Source organism: Arabidopsis thaliana, chromosome 2, assembly GCF_000001735.4.
Source record: "Arabidopsis thaliana chromosome 2, partial sequence".
Classification (NCBI taxonomy): Eukaryota; Viridiplantae; Streptophyta; class Magnoliopsida; order Brassicales; family Brassicaceae; genus Arabidopsis; species Arabidopsis thaliana.
The window spans coordinates 19038606-19057631 of NC_003071.7; the positions used below are offsets into that span (position 1 = coordinate 19038606).

General features: G+C 34.4%; 5 protein-coding genes across 8 annotated transcripts; 2 read left to right on the forward strand and 3 right to left on the reverse strand.

The window, feature by feature from the left end:
- Positions 1-418: 418 nt before the first annotated feature.
- AT2G46380 (extra-large G-like protein, putative (DUF3133)) lies at positions 419-3743 on the forward strand (the record flags this gene model as incomplete). 2 transcript variants are annotated; one of them, NM_130202.4, is made up of 5 exons in its annotated part: positions 419-892; positions 1106-2951; positions 3035-3095; positions 3194-3417; positions 3512-3743. In NM_130202.4, exons 1-5 carry the CDS (start codon positions 772-774, stop codon positions 3564-3566), a joined length of 2307 nt encoding a protein of 768 aa, NP_182161.3. In that variant the 5' UTR covers positions 419-771. The 2 variants fall into 2 exon arrangements, with proteins under 2 accessions (NP_182161.3, NP_001324868.1); NM_001337189.1 differs by having other exon boundaries at positions 419-2951; positions 3512-3566.
- Positions 3696-4629, reverse strand: SDH8 (succinate dehydrogenase subunit). Its single transcript, NM_130203.4, has 2 exons — positions 4318-4629; positions 3696-3905 (listed from the first exon to the last, which is right to left on the reverse strand). The coding sequence occupies exons 1-2, from the start codon at positions 4411-4413 to the stop codon at positions 3861-3863; spliced, it is 141 nt and encodes a 46-aa protein (NP_566073.1). The 5' UTR covers positions 4414-4629; the 3' UTR covers positions 3696-3860.
- Positions 4630-4805: 176 nt separating this feature from the next.
- On the reverse strand, positions 4806-6350 carry WRKY46 (WRKY DNA-binding protein 46). The gene is made up of 3 exons (NM_130204.3): positions 5911-6350; positions 5682-5813; positions 4806-5587 (listed from the first exon to the last, which is right to left on the reverse strand). Exons 1-3 carry the CDS (start codon positions 6147-6149, stop codon positions 5071-5073), a joined length of 888 nt encoding a protein of 295 aa, NP_182163.1. The 5' UTR covers positions 6150-6350; the 3' UTR covers positions 4806-5070.
- A 4065-nt stretch (positions 6351-10415) lies between these two features.
- On the reverse strand, positions 10416-11764 carry CPC (Homeodomain-like superfamily protein). The gene is made up of 3 exons (NM_130205.2): positions 11502-11764; positions 11341-11428; positions 10416-10827 (listed from the first exon to the last, which is right to left on the reverse strand). Exons 1-3 carry the CDS (start codon positions 11578-11580, stop codon positions 10710-10712), a joined length of 285 nt encoding a protein of 94 aa, NP_182164.1. The 5' UTR covers positions 11581-11764; the 3' UTR covers positions 10416-10709.
- Positions 11765-14864: 3100 nt separating this feature from the next.
- On the forward strand, positions 14865-18557 carry AT2G46420 (helicase with zinc finger protein). 3 transcript variants are annotated; one of them, NM_130206.3, is made up of 9 exons: positions 14865-15460; positions 16156-16300; positions 16523-16669; positions 16763-16868; positions 16954-17139; positions 17236-17401; positions 17496-17812; positions 17940-18029; positions 18161-18557. In NM_130206.3, the coding sequence occupies exons 2-9, from the start codon at positions 16286-16288 to the stop codon at positions 18223-18225; spliced, it is 1092 nt and encodes a 363-aa protein (NP_566074.1). In that variant the 5' UTR covers positions 14865-15460; positions 16156-16285; the 3' UTR covers positions 18226-18557. The 3 variants fall into 3 exon arrangements, with proteins under 3 accessions (NP_566074.1, NP_001323638.1, NP_001118536.1); NM_001125064.1 differs by having other exon boundaries at positions 15081-15460; positions 17940-18061; positions 18161-18491; NM_001337190.1 differs by having other exon boundaries at positions 15040-16300; positions 18161-18501.
- The last annotated feature ends 469 nt before the right edge of the window (positions 18558-19026 follow it).

A 19026-nucleotide genomic window follows, 5' to 3' on the forward strand; every position in this document is an offset into this window, starting at 1 on the left:
GCTTTACCTTTTGTATTTTGTACTTTGTATAAAGTAGATATAGGCAGGTAACCTTGGGTCGAACGACCGTCTTGTAATTTTTGTTTGTAGCTTTGTTTCTTTCTCAAATGAATTGGAATAAGTCTGATTCCATATATTTCCCTCGTTCAATCTTTTGAAAATTACTAATGAACAAATATAGCATAAAAATTCAAAATCAGAACAGTTCAAGTTATAAAGAATAAATGAGAAATAGACAACTAACCACTTTCTTCCACACCCTCATCAATTTAATGTTTCTTTTCTTTTATTGTTGTCCCAAAACCAGTTTGGCTTTTGACCTTAACCTTGACTTTTCTCCCTCTTTGATTGATGTTTTTTTTCAGCGTTAATTTATTCCAGTAATTTCCCTTAGTTTTAAACATTACAACACTAACTACTAAATGTAAGTAAAAAAGTAAAGGTAAATCTTTAAATTTTATTCCTTGGCTGAAAAAGAAAGAAAGTTACGAGTTACAAAAATGGGCCCACTTTGTAGATTGGCCCGCCCAAAATAAATCGATTTGAAACTCAATTTTGTATAGTCAGTCTCTCTCTTCTTCATGTTTGGTTTCAGAGAATGAAAGGCTTAACAAGAGCTTCTTCATTGACTCCATCTTCTGCATCTCTTTAGAGTTTATAGATCTAATAACAGCAATAAATCTAGCTTCTTAAGTCTTCTTGGTTTTTCTTCTTTAATTGAATGCTGAGTATCTTTCTTGTCAGCTCAGTGACTATTTTCGTTTGTTTGTAATGGCTGAGTCGTCAACGATCGAAGCAAGGCTGGTTCGATGTCCCAAGTGCAAGAATCTCTTACAAGAGCCTAAAGATTGCCCCTTTTTTCAGTGTGGTGGTTGTGGAACCGTTCTTTGCGGTTAGTTCCCATTTTTCATCCTTCTCTTTTGCTGTAAAGAGTTCAACCAAACAAAGGATAGTTTCGAGATTACTTCTTCTTTTGATGTTTCAACCACTCATCCAGTTTCAGATTCTGTTTTTTTTTTTACCATGACGTCGATTAGGTAATGGGTAAAAAAATTCTGACCCAAAAGAGTTTTTGTTTGTTTGTTTTGTTATTATGTATGTAAAGCCAAGAACAAGGACCGTGAAGCTGATTTATTGTCGGTTAAGTCCGTTGAAAATAGATCCAAAGAAATTGAAGTTACCTCTGGCTCAAGTGAAGAAGAATCTGATTCAAATGCTTCATTAAGACACCAACAAGATGGTCAAACTGAGACTTGGGATGTTCACAATGATCCTAGTTCGAAAATGAATGTTGTTGATTCGGGTAATAACGATTCTCAACCAGGTTTGGATCAGATTAGGAAAAGAACAACCAAGAGATGCGATTTAGAAGGTTTCAGATTCTCCACTTCTAACTATTTTACAGATTCTCTGTCTACTGATGAAGCAATTGAGCAAGACAGAGCTGGACTGGTGAGAAAATTGGATAAGCTAAAAGAACAGCTTGTTCAACCTAAAGAACAGCAGATCCCGAGTTCGTCTTCAGGATTCCAAAAGGCTCCATTGCGGGTTTTCAGCTCCGGGAGGCGTATTGCAGGTCCTTCCTACTACCAGTATTATTCAGAACCCGAACCTCCATGTCTTTATAACAACAACAGTGATGTTTCTCTACATGGTCCGATGCATAACCCGGCTAATGTTCCAGCATATGGTGACCCTCACGGGTTCCCAATGCATGAAAGAACTCTGCAGCCATCTCATCTGCACAACTCTAGACAGTATATTGGTAATAATGGTCATGATGTTTTTGATACACACCCTCATAATGGGATGTTTCATCAATCAACTTGCTCTTGTACCCATTGCTATGACCCATATCATAGAGCTTCAGGCTCAGTGTTTCCTCCCTCAGGGTTGCCTGATGCTCTGCGTAATCCCGGTTTTTACCCTCATGAGAGAAGTTTTGGGTTTGGTACTTCATTGCATAGCCCGAGAACCTTTATTCCTCCTGGTTCTCAATCTCCTGGACCACAGCTCCGAGGAAGATGCACGAGTGGATTTAAGGATATGCGAATGAATGCAGTTTCTCGTGTTCACCCCTCTAAACCTGTATCATCTTCAGGTGGTTCTCGCCTAATTCAACCTGTGGCTGGTGGTGCACCATTTATAAACTGTATAAACTGCTTCAAACTTCTGAAATTGCCAGAGAAAATAGATTCTGCTACGAGAAAGAAACAGAGAATGCGCTGCGGAGCATGCTCTTGTGTAATAGATTATTCCTTTGTTGATAAGAAGCTCATTCTCTCTACAGATCCTGCTTCAGCAAGAAAACCAGAAACTCATAGTAGGCTGCGTTGGGAAACTACTGCTAACTTCTCTTCTGATGACTATGATAATGCTGCTTACGAATTCCATGCAATGGATAGAGGATCAGCCGATGTATCAACTGCTCTGGTTTTGATCTCCAACACAGCTCAAGAAATGCAGATTACGGATGCTACTTCTCCTAGCGTGTCTGAAGACGAGTTAAGTTCAGACAGTTCAACAGTTAGGAAAGTTAATCTTGCTTCACCTCTTCACAAACAATTTGAATACTCTTCGATCAATGTAAGGGACCGGTCTGGGCCAAGGAGCCAAAGCTCTCGTTCAGAACAGGACAGGGTCACACTGAGCAAAACAGCCATGAGACAGAACTCTATGAAAGAAGCTTCAGTTGCAATTGAGATGGACGTTAATGACTACTCTCACAACAATGAAGTGTCACAAGATTCTGCGAATGACTGTACAGATGATCAGGGAAGAACCAAGAAGGGTGGATTTGCGAGTATCATGAAGAATAGCTTCAAGGATCTGAAGAAATCCATACAGAACGAAGGCAGAAGTGATGTCTCAATAAATGGTCATCCTGTAGCTGAACGTCTGGTGAAAATGGCAGAGAAGCAGGCTGGACCAATCCGACCAGGAAACTACTGGTACCAGGAGATCCTTCAATCTCATAAATTTTCCTCACCTACTAGCCCTAATGATTCTCTTCTATTCTGTTGCTTGTTACCAGGTACGACTACAGAGCTGGATTCTGGGGAGTACTGGGAAGTCACTGCCTTGGAATATTACCGGTAAACATCAGCTAACAAATCATATTTGTCAATCTCTTTTCGTTTTTTTCAGTATGTGTACTAAAACTGGCGAAAGGTGACTCCTTCCTTTCTTACAGCCTTTCATTGAAGAGCTCAATTACCCAATGCCAGAGAATTGCGCTGGCGGAACCACAAGAGTCTTTGTGAACGGAAGAGAGCTTCACCAGAAAGACCTGCGCTTGCTCACTGCCAGAGGTCTTCCACGGGATAGAGATCGATCCTACACTGTTTACATCTCAGGTAGAGTCATAGACGAAGATACCGGTGAAGAGCTAGATAGTCTTGGTAAACTCGCCCCAACGTAAGCTTTCACATAGCCTATAACACCTCTCTTTTTCGCCTTACCTTTCAAGTTCTCATGTATCTGAGTTTGGTCTGTGATGCTACATGGTTAGGGTCGATAAGCTAAAGCGTGGGTTTGGGATGAGAGTTCCGAGGAGAGCTACATGAAGAAATATAAAGAGCCTCTCCATTGTGTTGTTGTATTCTCTGAACATCCGTGTTAGATTATCCTAACATTACTAGGCTAAACTTTTTTCTAACTTTACAGAGCCTTATGATCAATGTAAAGAATGAGAAAGTGGAAAATGAAATATCATTATTAGTAACAAGAATCTAAAAACACCACAAAGATCTGTGTATTCAAAAGCTTACAAAAGCATTATTGAGCTTATACACTGCAAGAACTAAATTGTATCAAATCACATGATCACCACATTTTGTAGCATCTCTCCATTTGTCTTCTCACTTGTTTGTTGAGACATTCTTCTTCTGCTCCCCTTTCGTTACCTGATCATCAGACACCAAAAGTCAGACTCCAAATCTAAATCTTTGGATCAAAGTTACCAACAAAAAAAGATGAAATTGGTTTATGTATTCAAACATATAATCTCCAGAAGATCGAGAAAGAAGCTTAGTCGCCTGATACGGATCAAATTCATAACCTTTATCAACACACAAATAAAGGCAATCCTGATCCATCAACGAAGACTATGAAAGAACACAAATTTTCAATTAAAGGTTGTTCCTTTCGTGCCTCAATGTTTCAAAAGGCCAAATTACTAACTCATCAAGAGTATTTGTGATCCGAATAAGATCAAAGGAGGAGCGCAACACATGAAAAATTGTGAAGAAGGAGAGAAAAAGCAGCCAATGAAGATATAGATCTAACGACCAAACAAGAGAAAGAGAAGGAGAATACGTTTTGCAAGACGAATCCGACGGCGACGGCAGCAATTACCGCTCCGCCGAGGATAACCGGTGGGCCGGACAGCAAACTCCACTTTCGGTAAATCATCTTTTCTCCTTCTTCTTCTTCTTCTTCGGAACTTTCGTTTTCGTCTTCTCCGACTATCTGAAAGATTCTTATGATGATGAAATCGACAGAGTCTCTTCTCGAAGCTGGGCTTGATAGTTTTTATCTGGGCTCATGGCCCATAATGACGATATGTTCTTTTCTTAGACAAAAAGTTGTAAATGAAAAAATTATATTCTTTTGACTGGAATTAATTTTTACACTGCTTGAAAATTTGAAAGATGGAAGAGTTTTCCACTTTTTAATCTGTTCATCCTAATAATTGCATCACTTTTACAAAGCGTTTTCATAAGTCAATCATACTAATGTGACATTTGAAATGTCTTTCTATCAATTTAATCATAAGAATTAACAACTTTAACTCACAAATAAACCTTATATAAAATCCTTTCTTTATTAATTGTCATAAAGTACAATCCAACTTCATAGGGAAATCATAATTCATAAACCCTGCTGAAAAACAATGAAAAAGGCCAAAATCATGTAACTTTAGTCCTATAAGCCAATTTTTATCCATCGGCAAAAATAATTTTTACTATACTAATAAGTAATAACTAATAACCCTTAAATTAAACTGACCATCTATAATTACTGCCATTAAGAGAGAGACATTACATTCACCAAATCAATTATTCAAAGCTACGACCACAACCAATCCTGTCCGAAATCGATAATATTGTCCAAAGACGAGAAATACGAATCTGCAGTTTCGGAATTCTCAACAGCAGCAGGTGCAGATAAAACCTCGCTGGTAATTGCAGACCCTGATGTTGCAGGAGAAAGATCTTCCACGAAATTTCCCAAGAAAAGGTTACTTTTCCACACACCGTTCTCAATCTCATGGTTAGAGAAAGAAAACGTTCTGAAAATGTTCTTCTTGTTCTCCAGATCTTCAAGGCTTATCATCACTTCTTCGGACTTGGTCGGTTTCATGTCTTCCGATTGCTCTGTAACATGTACTCTGTTTCCTTCAAAGATGTTCGTGTTCGTCAATGAAACAGAGAAGTTCGTCGTCGTCTTCGGGGATGTGATGTTGTTACAAGTGTGGTTTCCGAGATACTTCACTTCGAAAAGGGAAGGATCTGTGTCTGATTTCTGAACTTGCTTCACTGCTAAACAGTCTTGTGTGAATCGATGCGTGCATCTGTAATATGCTCTGTAAACAAAAACAGAGACATAGGATTTAGCAAATATAGCAAAAGAAAAATTAAAACTTTGAAATTCCCAGATGATGAATGAATGATAATCACCTAGGATTTTTGGATCCATGAATCTCTTTTTGCCCATATTTTCTCCAGCAGTGACCATCATCAATAGAGCCATTTTCTTGTTCTGTTGCAACAAAAACCTTAACTTTCTCTGTGTTCTTCTCCGATACTTTCCTGAAAATCACCAAAAAAAAAAACAGAGGAATCAGACACATGAGCACAGTTTGGAACTGAAAGAGAGACAAAAAACCAATCTTTTAGCTCAATTTACCTCTTTTTGAAGACGTTTTTAGAATCTTTTCCATCGATCTCAAGGCTTCGCTTAAGGATGTTCTTGTCTTGGTTGAAGCTCAACATGAAAATGGCATTCTGGTAAATACGGAGGATATCAGAGATCAAGGTTTTGTTGGAATCGACAGAAGAAGTGTGTTTGAGATTGTTCATCAATCGGTTAGCAAGCTCTTTCCCTAGTTCCAATTCGTTGATCACAAGTTTCTCTTCCATCATCATCTTTGCATTCACTTCAGAAAATTAAGAATCTTTTCTTAGATTTTCTTTTGAGTGAGATTGGTGGGAGATGTGAGTTTCGTCTGTGAGTATCTAGATGTATTTATAGACATGAATGATGGAGATTCTATGATGGTACTCGTCCTTGTGCTTAGACAATAAGTATTAATTTTTATTTTTGTATTTATTATTGGTTTCAATCTTCGACCAGAAGTTGTGTGGAAAAGAGAAGGATCTTGGAGAGAAATTGACATAAAGGAGACTATTAGTGTTTCACTCTTTTTTTATATTGCTAGAATATATAAAATAGTATAAAACTGCTAAATTTGTCTTAAAATATTACAAATAAAATTGGAATGTTTTAGTCTAGGGGTTACTCGTTTCTGATAAAAAAAAAATGTAGTTGCTAATTCCATACCTATTAAGCAACTATAATTCTTATCTTATTATTTTCGGTCTATAATTTTTATATATTAGACAGACTAATGATCATATCAAGTTATCTATAAATCGTCAACTAACTCCCCAATCTTAATAGAACCCATATATGGTGAGTCTCACTAAGTCGGTTAAGCTAATCCTATTTTATCTACAAAAACTAACAAATAATAATTAAAGTTATAGTTATTCAGACGAGTGAACCAATAAACAATATTCTTCAAAGACGTCCTGCCGCGTTAGATTCGGTTGAAATTGAATGTCTTTCTTTTGTTTCGCTGACGTGAAGACTCGTGATGTCATAAATTGCCCAATTATTGCGTTATTTCGAATTTTAAATTGTAGTTTTAAGGTAGCTAAATTATGGGTTTTATTTACAACAAAAGAGTTATTTATTTTAAATTACCAATATATAGTCATTTATTGCATGTATTTGCATATATATACTCTATACTCGATTTACATATATTTTATCAACCATTTTTTTATATAGGATGTTGATTATGTAGTTAGTTATATTTTTAGGGGGTCAAAGATCGAAATTAATCAAATTTTAGTGGCCCTAACAAGCAAATCAAGAATCTATGGATCAAATCAAAAAAGTATCAAACCATGCAGGTGTAGTTTTGAGAAAATATACCAATGTGTCTTTTTCATTCACACAATTGACAGTGACGTATTATCATTAATTATTAATATGATTTAAATTCGTAATCACTATGATCCATCATCCATATATGTTGTAGTATTCTATTCACCAATGTATATAGGTTTTTAATAGAATCGAACAGAACTACAGAAGGATACAGAAAAAAACACAGTTAGTACTTTACCAAAAATTAAAAAAAAAAACAAAAACACAGTTAATATATAATACGGAATAAATGCATTTAATAAAATTTAAAACAGTGATTTTATAAAGTAATACTATATTAAGTCATAATTAGTAAACAAAAAAAAGAATTTAAAGGAATACAAACTGTTTTATTATTTATTAATAATGATATACTCCGTATCATAACGATTTACCTTAAAAATCGTAAAATGAAATTTTTAATCATGGCGCTTACATCCATGATTAATGGCAGAGCATCGTGGCCATTATGTATTCAAATTTTGTTCGTCGAACAAACAAATTTTGTGTGAATTTAGATGAAATCTAACCTTATGCATTTGCCATATTCATCGTACTGAATTCTTCAGTTTAAAAATTGTGAATATCGTAGATAATATATTGATATATCCACGTTACTGTAGTACTATATCCTATGTTTCTCAGTTATCAACTTTGTAGCTTTCTGACTCCAAATTAATATATTTTAGAGGCTGCTGTGCTGAGTCGAACTTAATTAATTCCTTAATACTAGTAGAAAAATAATATAAATTCTTTTGAAGATAAATATTTATTCTACGACGCGTCGCTTGTTTAACGCGTCTGGTCAAGGGAATAATTTATGACTAAAACTAAATTCAGTAAAATGCCCGAGTGGCGTATATACATGCACATGCCTTTTGTGATAAAAATAATAGCTTTAATCACACTTAGTAAATAATTATTCAAGCATGTATGGACTATCTATGATTAATTAGTGCCATAAGGGTTTATTATCTTAATTTGGGCTGCTCTTAGCTTGCTTTGAATTGATAACAACTAACGATTATAAATTGAACAATATGTTTTCAACTTCTTCTCAAATCAAATGATGTCTTATCATCTGCTTTTGTTTATGTAAAGAACATTCCCTTGTTAATGCATGCATTAGTCCACCGTTACCAGAATGGTCTTTAACTTATTTACATCGGCTAGATATCAACATCGAAATGATAAGATCATAGCTTGACGAAAAACTCAAGAAAGACGATTAACACTTAACAGAATGCTGTCAAATGAGAGCAGTTGTTATTACCTTCATGTCCAACCATAATTTAATAAGATTATCTTGTATTAACAGGATTGTGGTGTAAATGCTTTAGAGCAAAATACAAAAAAAAAACATCAAAATTATAACTCCGTACATGTTATGGTATCGTAAGGAAAGAAAACTTTCAAACACAATATCTTCTTATCGATGGGATGGATAAACGTTATTGAAACTTTTGGAATATTTACCAAAATAAACCTACACCGATGAAATATTCTTTGAACAAAAATAAAAATCTACATTTAGTTTTGGAAACTGTCTGGTAATTTCCACGAAAGGTCTTTGGACTTTGGGTGCGTGTTGAAAAAGATATAACTCTCCTTATACAGAGACCCACATGTCACTTCATATGCTGATTAAATTTAATTTGTACAATAAAATTACTTTTGAGACTAATAAAAACTCTTACGCCTTAATAGAATTTAATTAAGGGTATTTAGTAAGTTACATCTACATGTGAATTTGTTGAAATTACTGGTCTTGATTGATATTCTCTGTTTCAATTTAAGCGTCATTTCAGAATTTGAAATATGTTTATAAAAAGTGTCATTTTAAGCTGTTTAACTGTCATTTATGTTTCAATGCATGTATTTGATAAAATTTCTATTTTTTGTTTTTACTGTTTTAGTATGTTGGCCAATGAAAATTTTATAGAATAAATTCATAAAATAAAAATAAAAATAGAATTATTTTCTTAGGTTATGTGATGAAAAACACTTTAAATAATACTCAATTTGACAAGATAGTAGTGTCTGGGACCATACAGGACAGATAGAAAACAATCATTTTTTTGTTAAATAGATTTTTAAGATAAGCTAAGTACCAAAAAACACATTGAAACCAAACAGCATATGAGTTTGAATTTGTTTGGTACTGGAAGAGTTTATATAGAAATTAAGCTCATATTTCAGCCAAATGCAATTGAAAAAAATCAAAGTGTTAGTCACGCCAAGTGTGAACGCAGAAAGTCCTGTTAGATGATAAGCACGTGTGAAAACATCTTAACACTTTCATTGTATTTGTCTTTTAGATTAAAGTTGTCGGATTTCTCAGCGTTGCTATGCGCAAGAAAAAAAAATCTTGGCCACAAACTTAGTTAATACTGTAGCATATGGATATATGTAGTTTGCAATTGCATGTGTAACGGGGGAGATAAAATGATAATAAACAATGAGAGATCAGGGAATTTTTGGAACTAATCGTAAATTTTACCACGTCATTAATCGTATAGTTTTGAATCTTTATATTCAATCCAAAGAATTAAAAAGGATGGGCACAAAGGGTAGATATATATGCTTCCTTGATTGAATAAAAGGAAACTTTGCATTTTATATATTCGATGACGCTACTGAATCTTTATTTTCTTTAGTGAATACAAGAGAATGAAACAATGTTACAACAGAGGAACAACAATTAATATCATATGGGATGATCCCTAATTCCGCTTCATTACCAACAAATTTTTTTAGCATTGGGATGGATAATTCGTAATGATCGTGGTATTTTTTTTGGCAGGTAACAGAAGCTATTCAAAAATAAGCAAGCAAAACAAAAAATAATAACAGTTGCATACACTTGCATTAGGCCACACATACAGTGAAACGGTATGATTGTTTTAAACCAAATATCTAAACGGCATGCATGTGTCTCTACTGTTGTAAAATCGTTGACCGTGGAAACATTTTATCTTAAAAGTCTCAACTTAATAATGGGCTTTCTTTATGGCCCATATAAATGAGCTACCTCGTTGACCCATATCGTAGGCCACTTACAGATTCTCATTTCCGATCACGAAAAAATAAACCATCTTGGGTTCAGTTTAAGCATTCCCCTATGCAGAAGAAATAAGAGAGACCTTTCACCTTTGTTTGTTTGTATGAAAGAACAACAGTAATTTTTTTTTGGATAAAATAGCGAACATAGTTAAATTTAAAATTTACAGTCGATCTTAGGAAAACAGACTTTAGAAAAGTGTGATTTATCTCATTAAATCACAGCTACTAATACTATACTTCTATAGAGGGATATATCATGTGTCGATGGAGGCTGGTAAAAATTTGAAATTCCTAAGCAATTTTTTCTTCTTATATATATAGATAATTATACATTCCAAAATAGTAATTCAAGGACAGGTACATTTCCTTTTTTTCTTGTCTTGTGAATTAAGGAGAGGAAAATTTTCTTTTAATCCAAACAAAAAAAATCATTTCCTAAAAAAGTCTCTTCGTCTGTTGGCAAAAACGACGCCGTGTTTCATAAGCCAATATCTCTCTATCTCCTCCGGCGTCCGTCCCGGGATCCTTCCGGCGATCAACTCCCACCTACGCGCCACGTAGGATAGGCTAACAGTCAGTGTTGAGGAACTTACACTTAACCAAATACCTTTTATTCCGATAAAAACCGCATAAAGTTTGTAATTCGGTTAAAATTCTATGGAACCGAACCAAAATCGTAATTTACACTTTGACTTCATACAAACATGCTGTAATCAAAATTGAACCAAACTAGCCAAAGTGAGTTCTGACATAAATTAAGAATATGTTTTGCTAAAGAATCATATATAAAAAAAGAAACTGAAAACGAAATCTTGATTAGGTTTTGCTATTTGAACAACTAAAACAAAAAACAGAGAATAATAACAAGATCAAAAATCAGGCTGAACACAGTCATTGACAGCTCGGTAAGTTAGACCCAATAATATAATAGAAAAACCAAGAAAATGCATAAATAAACGACCGACTTTGAGATCAAAATCTAAGCAGATTCGACAAAACATGAAAGACCAAAAAAAAGAGAAAGCAACAAGATGGATCGAGAGAGAAAGAGTCTCTAACCTGTCGCCAACGAGTTTATACATCCGAGAAATGAGATCTTCTTCTTCTTCTGACATCTTCACAGCTTCCCATTCGATACTACTCACCTCTGCGAAACAAACATACAAAATCAGACTCAAACCGATCAAAAAGATATAGAGAGAAACAAAGAGAAATCAGACCTTCGGAACAAGAAGCCTTGGCTTTGCTCTGTCTCCGTCGTCGTTTATCCATTTTTTCCGCCTTGTCTGAACGAAACATCGAACTAATCTGAAGACACGAAACACACAGAGAAAGAGAGAGAGAAAGAGAATAAATCTCGAGAAACAAGAAGAAATGATTTCCTCACGAGGGGAAGGATTAATAGTAGCTTTTTTTTTGTTGGGTTCTCGGAAAAGAAAAGAGTGAGAGAGAGAGGGGCTCGAAAAGGAAAAGAAAATCAAACTGATTATTATATAACTGCGCATGTCTGATTAATCCTAGAATAATTATTTATTTAATACTTATCATCATCCTCCATTATTTAAATATTGACTGATTAAGAAATAATATAATTCGATTGAGCTAAAGAAAACGAATCTGTAAACTGTAGTGTTTCACTGTGTGTGTGTGTGTGTTGCTTCCAACGGCCTTTAGTTCATAGAGAAAGAAGAACGACAGATACAACCATAACTACTTATTTTAAATCCTTTGACTTGCGGTTGTAAAAATTCCTCGTTTACAGACAGTTGGAGAAATAGTAGCTTCTCCTCTGGCTTTGACTTTCGAAATGACCAGTATGTCCCTTATATGTGTTCTTGTTTCTAGTTTATTTGCTATTCTACATTAAATATACATTCTGTCAAAGCTACTTATTTAAAAATATAACTATTCAACAATAACAAAAAAATTCATTTGTTGCAAGAGAAAACAAATAAGGACTGTGATATAAAGTTCAGGAATTCGATTTGAAAGTTTGATATAAGAGGAAAGTTTGGTAGAAGAGAACAGCAAAACGGGAAAATAATATTATAATCAGAAGAGGGTAAAAAAAGAAATAGTTAGTTCGAGAACATATCTCTCTCTATGTATCTTTCATATATTCCTTTGGTCTGATGGTAATGTCGTCAAAAGTGGGCACAACACCCGTATGGTTGTGTGCCTCTACTGGTCCGATGTGGTCCGAAAACGTACTTGTTTTTCTTCATTAATTATATATTTTTGATTACAAATATGCTTTAACCACATCTCGAGACCGGTTTCATTACATATTTCAAGGTTTCATCTATTCATTTTTATATCACAAATGGAATTTTTGACTAAATGGAGTGAGACGAAAGAGCAAAGAAGCACATTTGTTGTATACAAAGCTTTGACTCGCAAAAAAAAAGGCATGAATCAGACAAGTATCTAACAACAATTATTTATGACATGTGGTGGTTAAAGCTATTTAATAACCCAAAAAGACTTCGAAGAATATATGAGATTAGCCCCCCTTTTTTCATTTTCTTAAAAAGATTTGTATAAGATCTGCAGTGCGAAGGTGAGATACGTCTATATATTCTATAAGATGAATAGCTGCTCTAGCTACTTTTTTTGTGTGGTACATGTTATGATAAATTGAAAACGTTTAATCTATGCATTTTTAAGTACATGATCTAACAGTTTATAGAGATAAGTTGCATGTTTTCGTACATTATATGCTAATGAAAACAGTTATGTTGAATGTTAGTTGCTGCATGTTGTTGTATGGGTTTTTTCATGACGAAGTGGTTAAAGCGTTATATGTTGCCCTAATAAGCCATGGGCCTATTCAAAAACAATATGGGCTTATTGATTATTTTAAATTGCTATCGGCCAGCTTGAGCAGTTACTTGAAAAGGCCCATGAATGTTTACGGAGAGTACAACACGTTGACACGCACAACAACAGAAAAAGAAAACACAAAAGCTTATCAATCAATCAAATCTTTAATTATATTATTTGGTCGGTTTAAGAAGTGTTTACGTGGTTATCAACATTAACTTTTGAATTGAATTATACGAAACGGCAAAAAGATTATCAAAAGTGTTGACTTGTGAGCTACCGTTTTTGCCCCTTAAAAGTCTCAAATTCCAAGGCGATAAATGGTCAAGCACCCTCCACGCTCCTCCTGTCTTTTATTGCCACGTGTCTACCACCGTTCCCGTCTGAATTTGTCAGCATCTGTATGCCACGCGGCGGCCAGTTTCCCCGACGTTAATTTCTCCGGTAATTATCACACGTGTCGTGTAGTCAATGGATATTAACTTCGAGCTTATTTTATGGAGTTTTTAATTGTTTTCAATTAGCGTTTTTTTCTCATTGGTGGGTCCACAGATTAATGGAACTAACGAAATATAATTGGTGAATGAAAATGTCTGTTTCATTGAATTCATGCGTTTCTATTAAAGAAGTCACAGTTTTTAAAATGGGTTCACGTGGTCGAGTACTTAGCTCGTGAGCCGGCTTCAGTGTCCATAGTGTATTACTCAGCTTTGTAACAACATTATTAGAGAGAATAATTCACTTTCATTGTATAAATGACAAAAACAATTAATACCAACTTGTTTTGATAATTACAAAGTAACAAAATAGAAGCATTCAGAGTTTTGAAGTTATATATTCATTTGAAATGTCTTGAAAAAAGTTATATGTCTTTCTTTGACAAAACAAAATTCAGTAAATTTCAATCAATTATATATTTTTAAAAGTACTATACGCACACAATTCTTTATACAACGACAAAAAGAAATTTTACATCTAAAAATTTCGTATATAGATAAATTAACACGTTTGTAAAATATTGAATAAATATTATTTTGTCACTATATACACAGTAATCACATGTAATAAATTAAAATCAATCGATATGTTTCGTTAGATCTCTCAATAGATAATTATTGATATAAACTAGTACGAAAATAACATAACATACACAGTTACACATACATAAACATATAATATTTGTACCAAAATTATTAAGAAAAAGAAATTTAAAGCTCTCAATCAAGAGATTTTGTATGATATGAAATATTCTTCTGATTTTTGAACCATTTTGCATTAGAGAAAAGTAAATAAAACTAAAGTGGTCCTGGAAACATAAAAAAATAAAATAAAAATAGAGAAAGAAAGAGATGCTATTCCTGGAGACTGAGAGTACAGTGGAGGTCCATGACATCTCGTAACACCCAACAACACTCAACAACTTGCCAAATTAGCTTTCACTAGCTGTTGTTATACATTCATTTCTTAATTTAAATTGGAATATCATAAATAACACCTTATAACATTATAACCAAAGCATAAACTACATGCATATATTCTTAGAAGACATTAACTTTTTAATTAATTTCCGATTATAGTGTGATTACGCTCCTTGCAAATACTCTACAAGCTATGAAAGTAAAAAGGTATTGGCTACTTTCACCGCCGCTACTATATCTCGTGAGTCGTGAGTGAAGCCAAGCCAGGCTATTATTAAGTTGTGTACTACTCATTCCGTAAAAACCAAACTGAAACAGAACTATTCCTTTTATAGTTAAACACCGAATTTAATTCTAAACTCAATCGTATTAAATGAGAAACGTACCATTACTTTAAAACTCAAACTGAAACTAAACTAAAAATCCGGTAAAAGTTCTTTTACTCATATCATTGGAAATAGTTTTTGAAGCAAAGTAAAAAACACTAGAATAGTGTAACTAGAAGGAACTACTAATATAAATTTTGGTTGCTGGTGAGATTCTTTTTCCTCCTTCCCCAGCGGACGTCTCCGTCTCTTCTTCTGCTTCTAACTTGCTCCAAATTTTCATTTCAATTTTTTTGATAGGACTTAAAAATTCCAAGCTCGCTTATGAGAGTAATGGCGTAGCAAAATCTTTATCTAACTCTTGGCTCTTGTCTTTTTTTGTTTGTTTCTCAACCTACGCCGGATCTTGCTTCTTCGAACTTCTCCGACGCATCTTCTTCAGATTCCGCAGAAGTTTGCGTCGTTTTCTTGAATCCACTCAAAATTTTATTGGAAGTTTGTGTTGTTTTTACTAGCTCTGAATCTTTAGAGGGCTCAAAAATTCGTCGAGAAAACCAGTCTTTGGAAGTGTAGCATTTTGGATTCGCTTGTGACTTGAATCTTGAATATTAGGTGAAACCGCCTTGGATCTTCTCGTTGATCTTTGTCGTGGACATTTTTTTTTGTAAAGCTTAGTAGATTCTCTAATATTTAATTAGAGAGTATCTGTTCGTGTTATTCTTTATTGTTAGATAATGATTAATCACTGCACACAATCTTATTGAATTTTCCTGTTGCTTTTCTCGGCTTGAATTCTGAAGAAGTAGTTAGAGAGATGGCTTTGCTATATACTCTTGCTAGATCTGTTTGATTTCTTAGATTCCTGATTTAACGATTTCCTTCTAATTTGATTATCCAAAATCTAGAAATGGTAAAAGTTTCTTGAGTTAAGGTTCATTTATTTTACATTTGACTGTAGTTTTTTTGTGTGATTTAGATGCAGACAGGACCATGTTGTGTTTTGGATTACTTGAGAGATTTACTATCTCAATAGTTCATTTCATCGTACATAATTTTTTTTTGTGAACTTGTTTAATAGGAATGATGATGAACTATTCTTGTTTTGTGTGTATAGTTTGAAGATGGTAACTTTATGAATTAATTATTTATTACTTATTAGATTCTGCAGTTGCGTCTTCTTGATTCCTAATAAACAATGTTAAAGAACACACTTTTCATGCTTCCTATCATTAGAAGTGTCAAAGATGCTGCTCTTTTTTAATCATTTTTCTTCTTACCTGCTGTATTAACAATTTACGTATATCCAGGTTTCTATTTGGTCAACAACATCAGAAACATGTGTGCTCAGATGTTGAGCTCTTTAGATTCAATTGTTGTGAACATTGTCAAGGAGAATAGTGATTATTGAAGGATGCAAGATTTTTATATTCAGCTCTAATGAAGAACGGACAGGTTTGTCCCTAACACATCCTCACCAACTTTTTCCTTATTGTTATAATCTTGCTTTCGTATACTTAGATAAGAAGTTGAGCCATGATAGAAACTTCATTATTAAGAATACGTGATCCTTTAGTTATTGGTATGCTTGATTGGAAAGAAAGTTGTAGCTACTTTAGCATTGATATACTTAGATTTACCAAGAAGTGAAGAAGTAAAAGAGAGTTTGTATAACAGGAGTTGCAGTCTTCTACCCAAGTTTCACATGAGTCCCAAGGTGAACAGAAAGTTAATTTATCAGTAGAAGCTCCAATACAAGATTCTGGTTCTGTATCTGCCTCAAGTAATGACGGTAGGAAAGTGTCAAGACAAGATATTGAACTTGTAAGAACACTTTGCCACCTTCCTATCTTTATAGACTTTCTTGTAAGTTTCCAATCATCTGATAAAAAAACATATTCTAAATGACTGATGCAGGTCCAAAATTTGATAGAAAGATGTCTCCAGTTGTACATGAGCAGAGATGAGGTCGTAAAGACACTCTTGACCCGTGCAAGGATTGACCCTGGTTTTACAACATTAGGTACAATCACTTTTGTTTATTTCCATATCAAAGTAACATTGTGTTAGTAACTTACCCTTTATGATAACGTTCTTTTGAATTTTAGTATGGCAAAAACTGGAAGAAGAAAACGCAGAGTTTTTCAGGGCATATTACATCAGACTGAAACTGAAGAAGCAAATAGTTGTATTCAATCATTTGCTTGAGCATCAGTATCACCTCACGAAGTATAATGTACATTCAAAAGTTCCTCTGGTCCCAATGCAGAACGGTATTCATCCTATGGCATCTGGTAAGTCTGACTCCTTATATCACTTGTTGGTGTAGATGGTTCAATGATTTGTTTGTGGTTTCACTATTATTATAACACTAAATGTTTGCAGCGCAGTGAACAACATGCCCATGGGATACCCAGTACTACAACATCCTCAGATGCATGCTCAAGGTCATCCCCATCTTGATCCTATGAGCTGTGGAATGTCAAGCTGCCATGTGGTTAATGGAGTCCCTGCACCTGCTAATTTCCAACCAATGAGGATCAACTCAGGGAATGAGTAAGAACTAACTTGGATTGAGTTTTGTTTTTGCATTTTTGGTGCTTTAGACTTAAGAACTAATTCCTACTGTTGTTTCCGGTGCTTGGTGTAGTATGGTAATAGATACAACCATGGCTGAACCAACTCCAATGATTCCACCAAATAGTGGTATGTCGGATATGCCAGTAAGTCCAGCTTCTGTGGCGTCAAGCGGACACTTTCCATTTGCTGCTTCAGACATGTCAGGGATGGGAATGGACACGTCAGCTCTTGACTCTGCTTTCACATCTGATGTCGGAACTTCAGTAGGGTTACAACTTGGATCAGATGGAGGAGCTGGAAATTCTAGAGACCCTCTCAGGCCATTTGATCAGATACCTTGGAACTTTAGTCTCTCTGACCTCACTGCAGATTTGTCAAATCTTGGAGGTAAGCTCTTTTTATCAAATGCCATTGCGAGTTTAGCTCGAAAAACTTTATAACATACGTTGGTAGATGCTCCATGTACAGGTGTACTCCATAGAATGTTGCATATCAATGATCTTTTACTTTGCAGATTTAGGGGCTTTAGGAAACTATCCCGGTTCTCCTTTTCTGCCATCTGATTCAGAGATTTTACTTGACTCTCCCGAACAAGAGGACATAGGTAAACATTAGCTCTCACTCTCCATCTAAAAGGTGCAATCTTATAAGAATGGTTTGAACATGGATGTTATAGATTTAAAAGTTTCATGTCCTATGATCACTAACCAATATCTTCGTTTCTGTATCCCGTAGATGAATTCTTTGTGGATTCGATTCCAGGACCTCCATGTTCTCAGTCAGAAGAAGACAAGTCTTAATCAAGCTTATGATATTTGATCAATAGAAACAGTCTTATTATCTAGCAAGCAAGCATTGTTTGTGCCGTTTCTCTATATTAGAGAAAACCTCCCAAAAGGATTTAAAATCTTCTTCTTTTTTCCTCTTCTAAGGGTAATGATCGATCATAGATTCATAGACTTAGATTAATTGCTCAGTTGTTTGTTTATTGTACACCTTTATTTTGGGACTTTGCTAAGCATTGTATAATATCTCCCAATAATCTATTTTCTTGTTGGATAGTTCATCAATATGCATGGGAATATCTCATTTTTTTCCTTCTAATAAATACTCCCTATTATAGAAATCTATAAAAGTGTTCATAATTATAACTCGTGGAAATTAATTTGAGCTTTAAGGAATGATTGATATCTTTTTGTGAAACAAAAAATCACAAAAAGAAAATCATTGATTTTTTTTTTTTTGGTTGGAAAATGATTGATTCTTTTGTTTTTTTGGGTAGGAAAATGATTGATTATTTTTGTAGAGGAGAAAATGACGTACTCTAAAATTCAGAAAAAAGAAATGACGTACGCCAAAAAAAGTATGAAAGTCTCTTCAAGACTAACCACTAAACACCAAACAAGATATAATTTTCTTTTTTTTTTTTGTATGTGGAGTAGAAAAATCATTGATTTCGTATATAGGTAGACTAATCAACGTTTGTGGATTCAGAATTTCAAATACAAGTGTCCGTGAATTAAATCCAAGACCGTGAATGCATAAAAAAAACTAGGTCTATAAAGTGAAAAAAAATACAAATATTAAGGGAGTAACTGAGT

Coding starts and splice junctions, on each gene's coding strand:
- SDH8 (NM_130203.4), bottom strand. CDS start 4,413: ATGATTTACCGAAAGTGGAGTTTGCTGTCCGGCCCACCGGTTATCCTC. Junction 3,906..4,317: donor TCGGATTCGTCTTGCAAAAC/GTATTCTCCTTC, acceptor TCTGATGATCAG/GTAACGAAAGGGGAGCAGAA.
- WRKY46 (NM_130204.3), bottom strand. CDS start 6,149: ATGATGATGGAAGAGAAACTTGTGATCAACGAATTGGAACTAGGGAAA. Junction 5,814..5,910: donor AAAAACGTCTTCAAAAAGAG/GTAAATTGAGCT, acceptor GGTGATTTTCAG/GAAAGTATCGGAGAAGAACA. Junction 5,588..5,681: donor CATGGATCCAAAAATCCTAG/GTGATTATCATT, acceptor TTTTGTTTACAG/AGCATATTACAGATGCACGC.
- CPC (NM_130205.2), bottom strand. CDS start 11,580: ATGTTTCGTTCAGACAAGGCGGAAAAAATGGATAAACGACGACGGAGA. Junction 11,429..11,501: donor CAAGGCTTCTTGTTCCGAAG/GTCTGATTTCTC, acceptor TTTGTTTCGCAG/AGGTGAGTAGTATCGAATGG. Junction 10,828..11,340: donor TATAAACTCGTTGGCGACAG/GTTAGAGACTCT, acceptor CGTGGCGCGTAG/GTGGGAGTTGATCGCCGGAA.
- AT2G46420 (NM_130206.3), top strand. Junction 16,670..16,762: donor CAAGACAAGATATTGAACTT/GTAAGAACACTT, acceptor TGACTGATGCAG/GTCCAAAATTTGATAGAAAG. Junction 16,869..16,953: donor CCCTGGTTTTACAACATTAG/GTACAATCACTT, acceptor TTTGAATTTTAG/TATGGCAAAAACTGGAAGAA.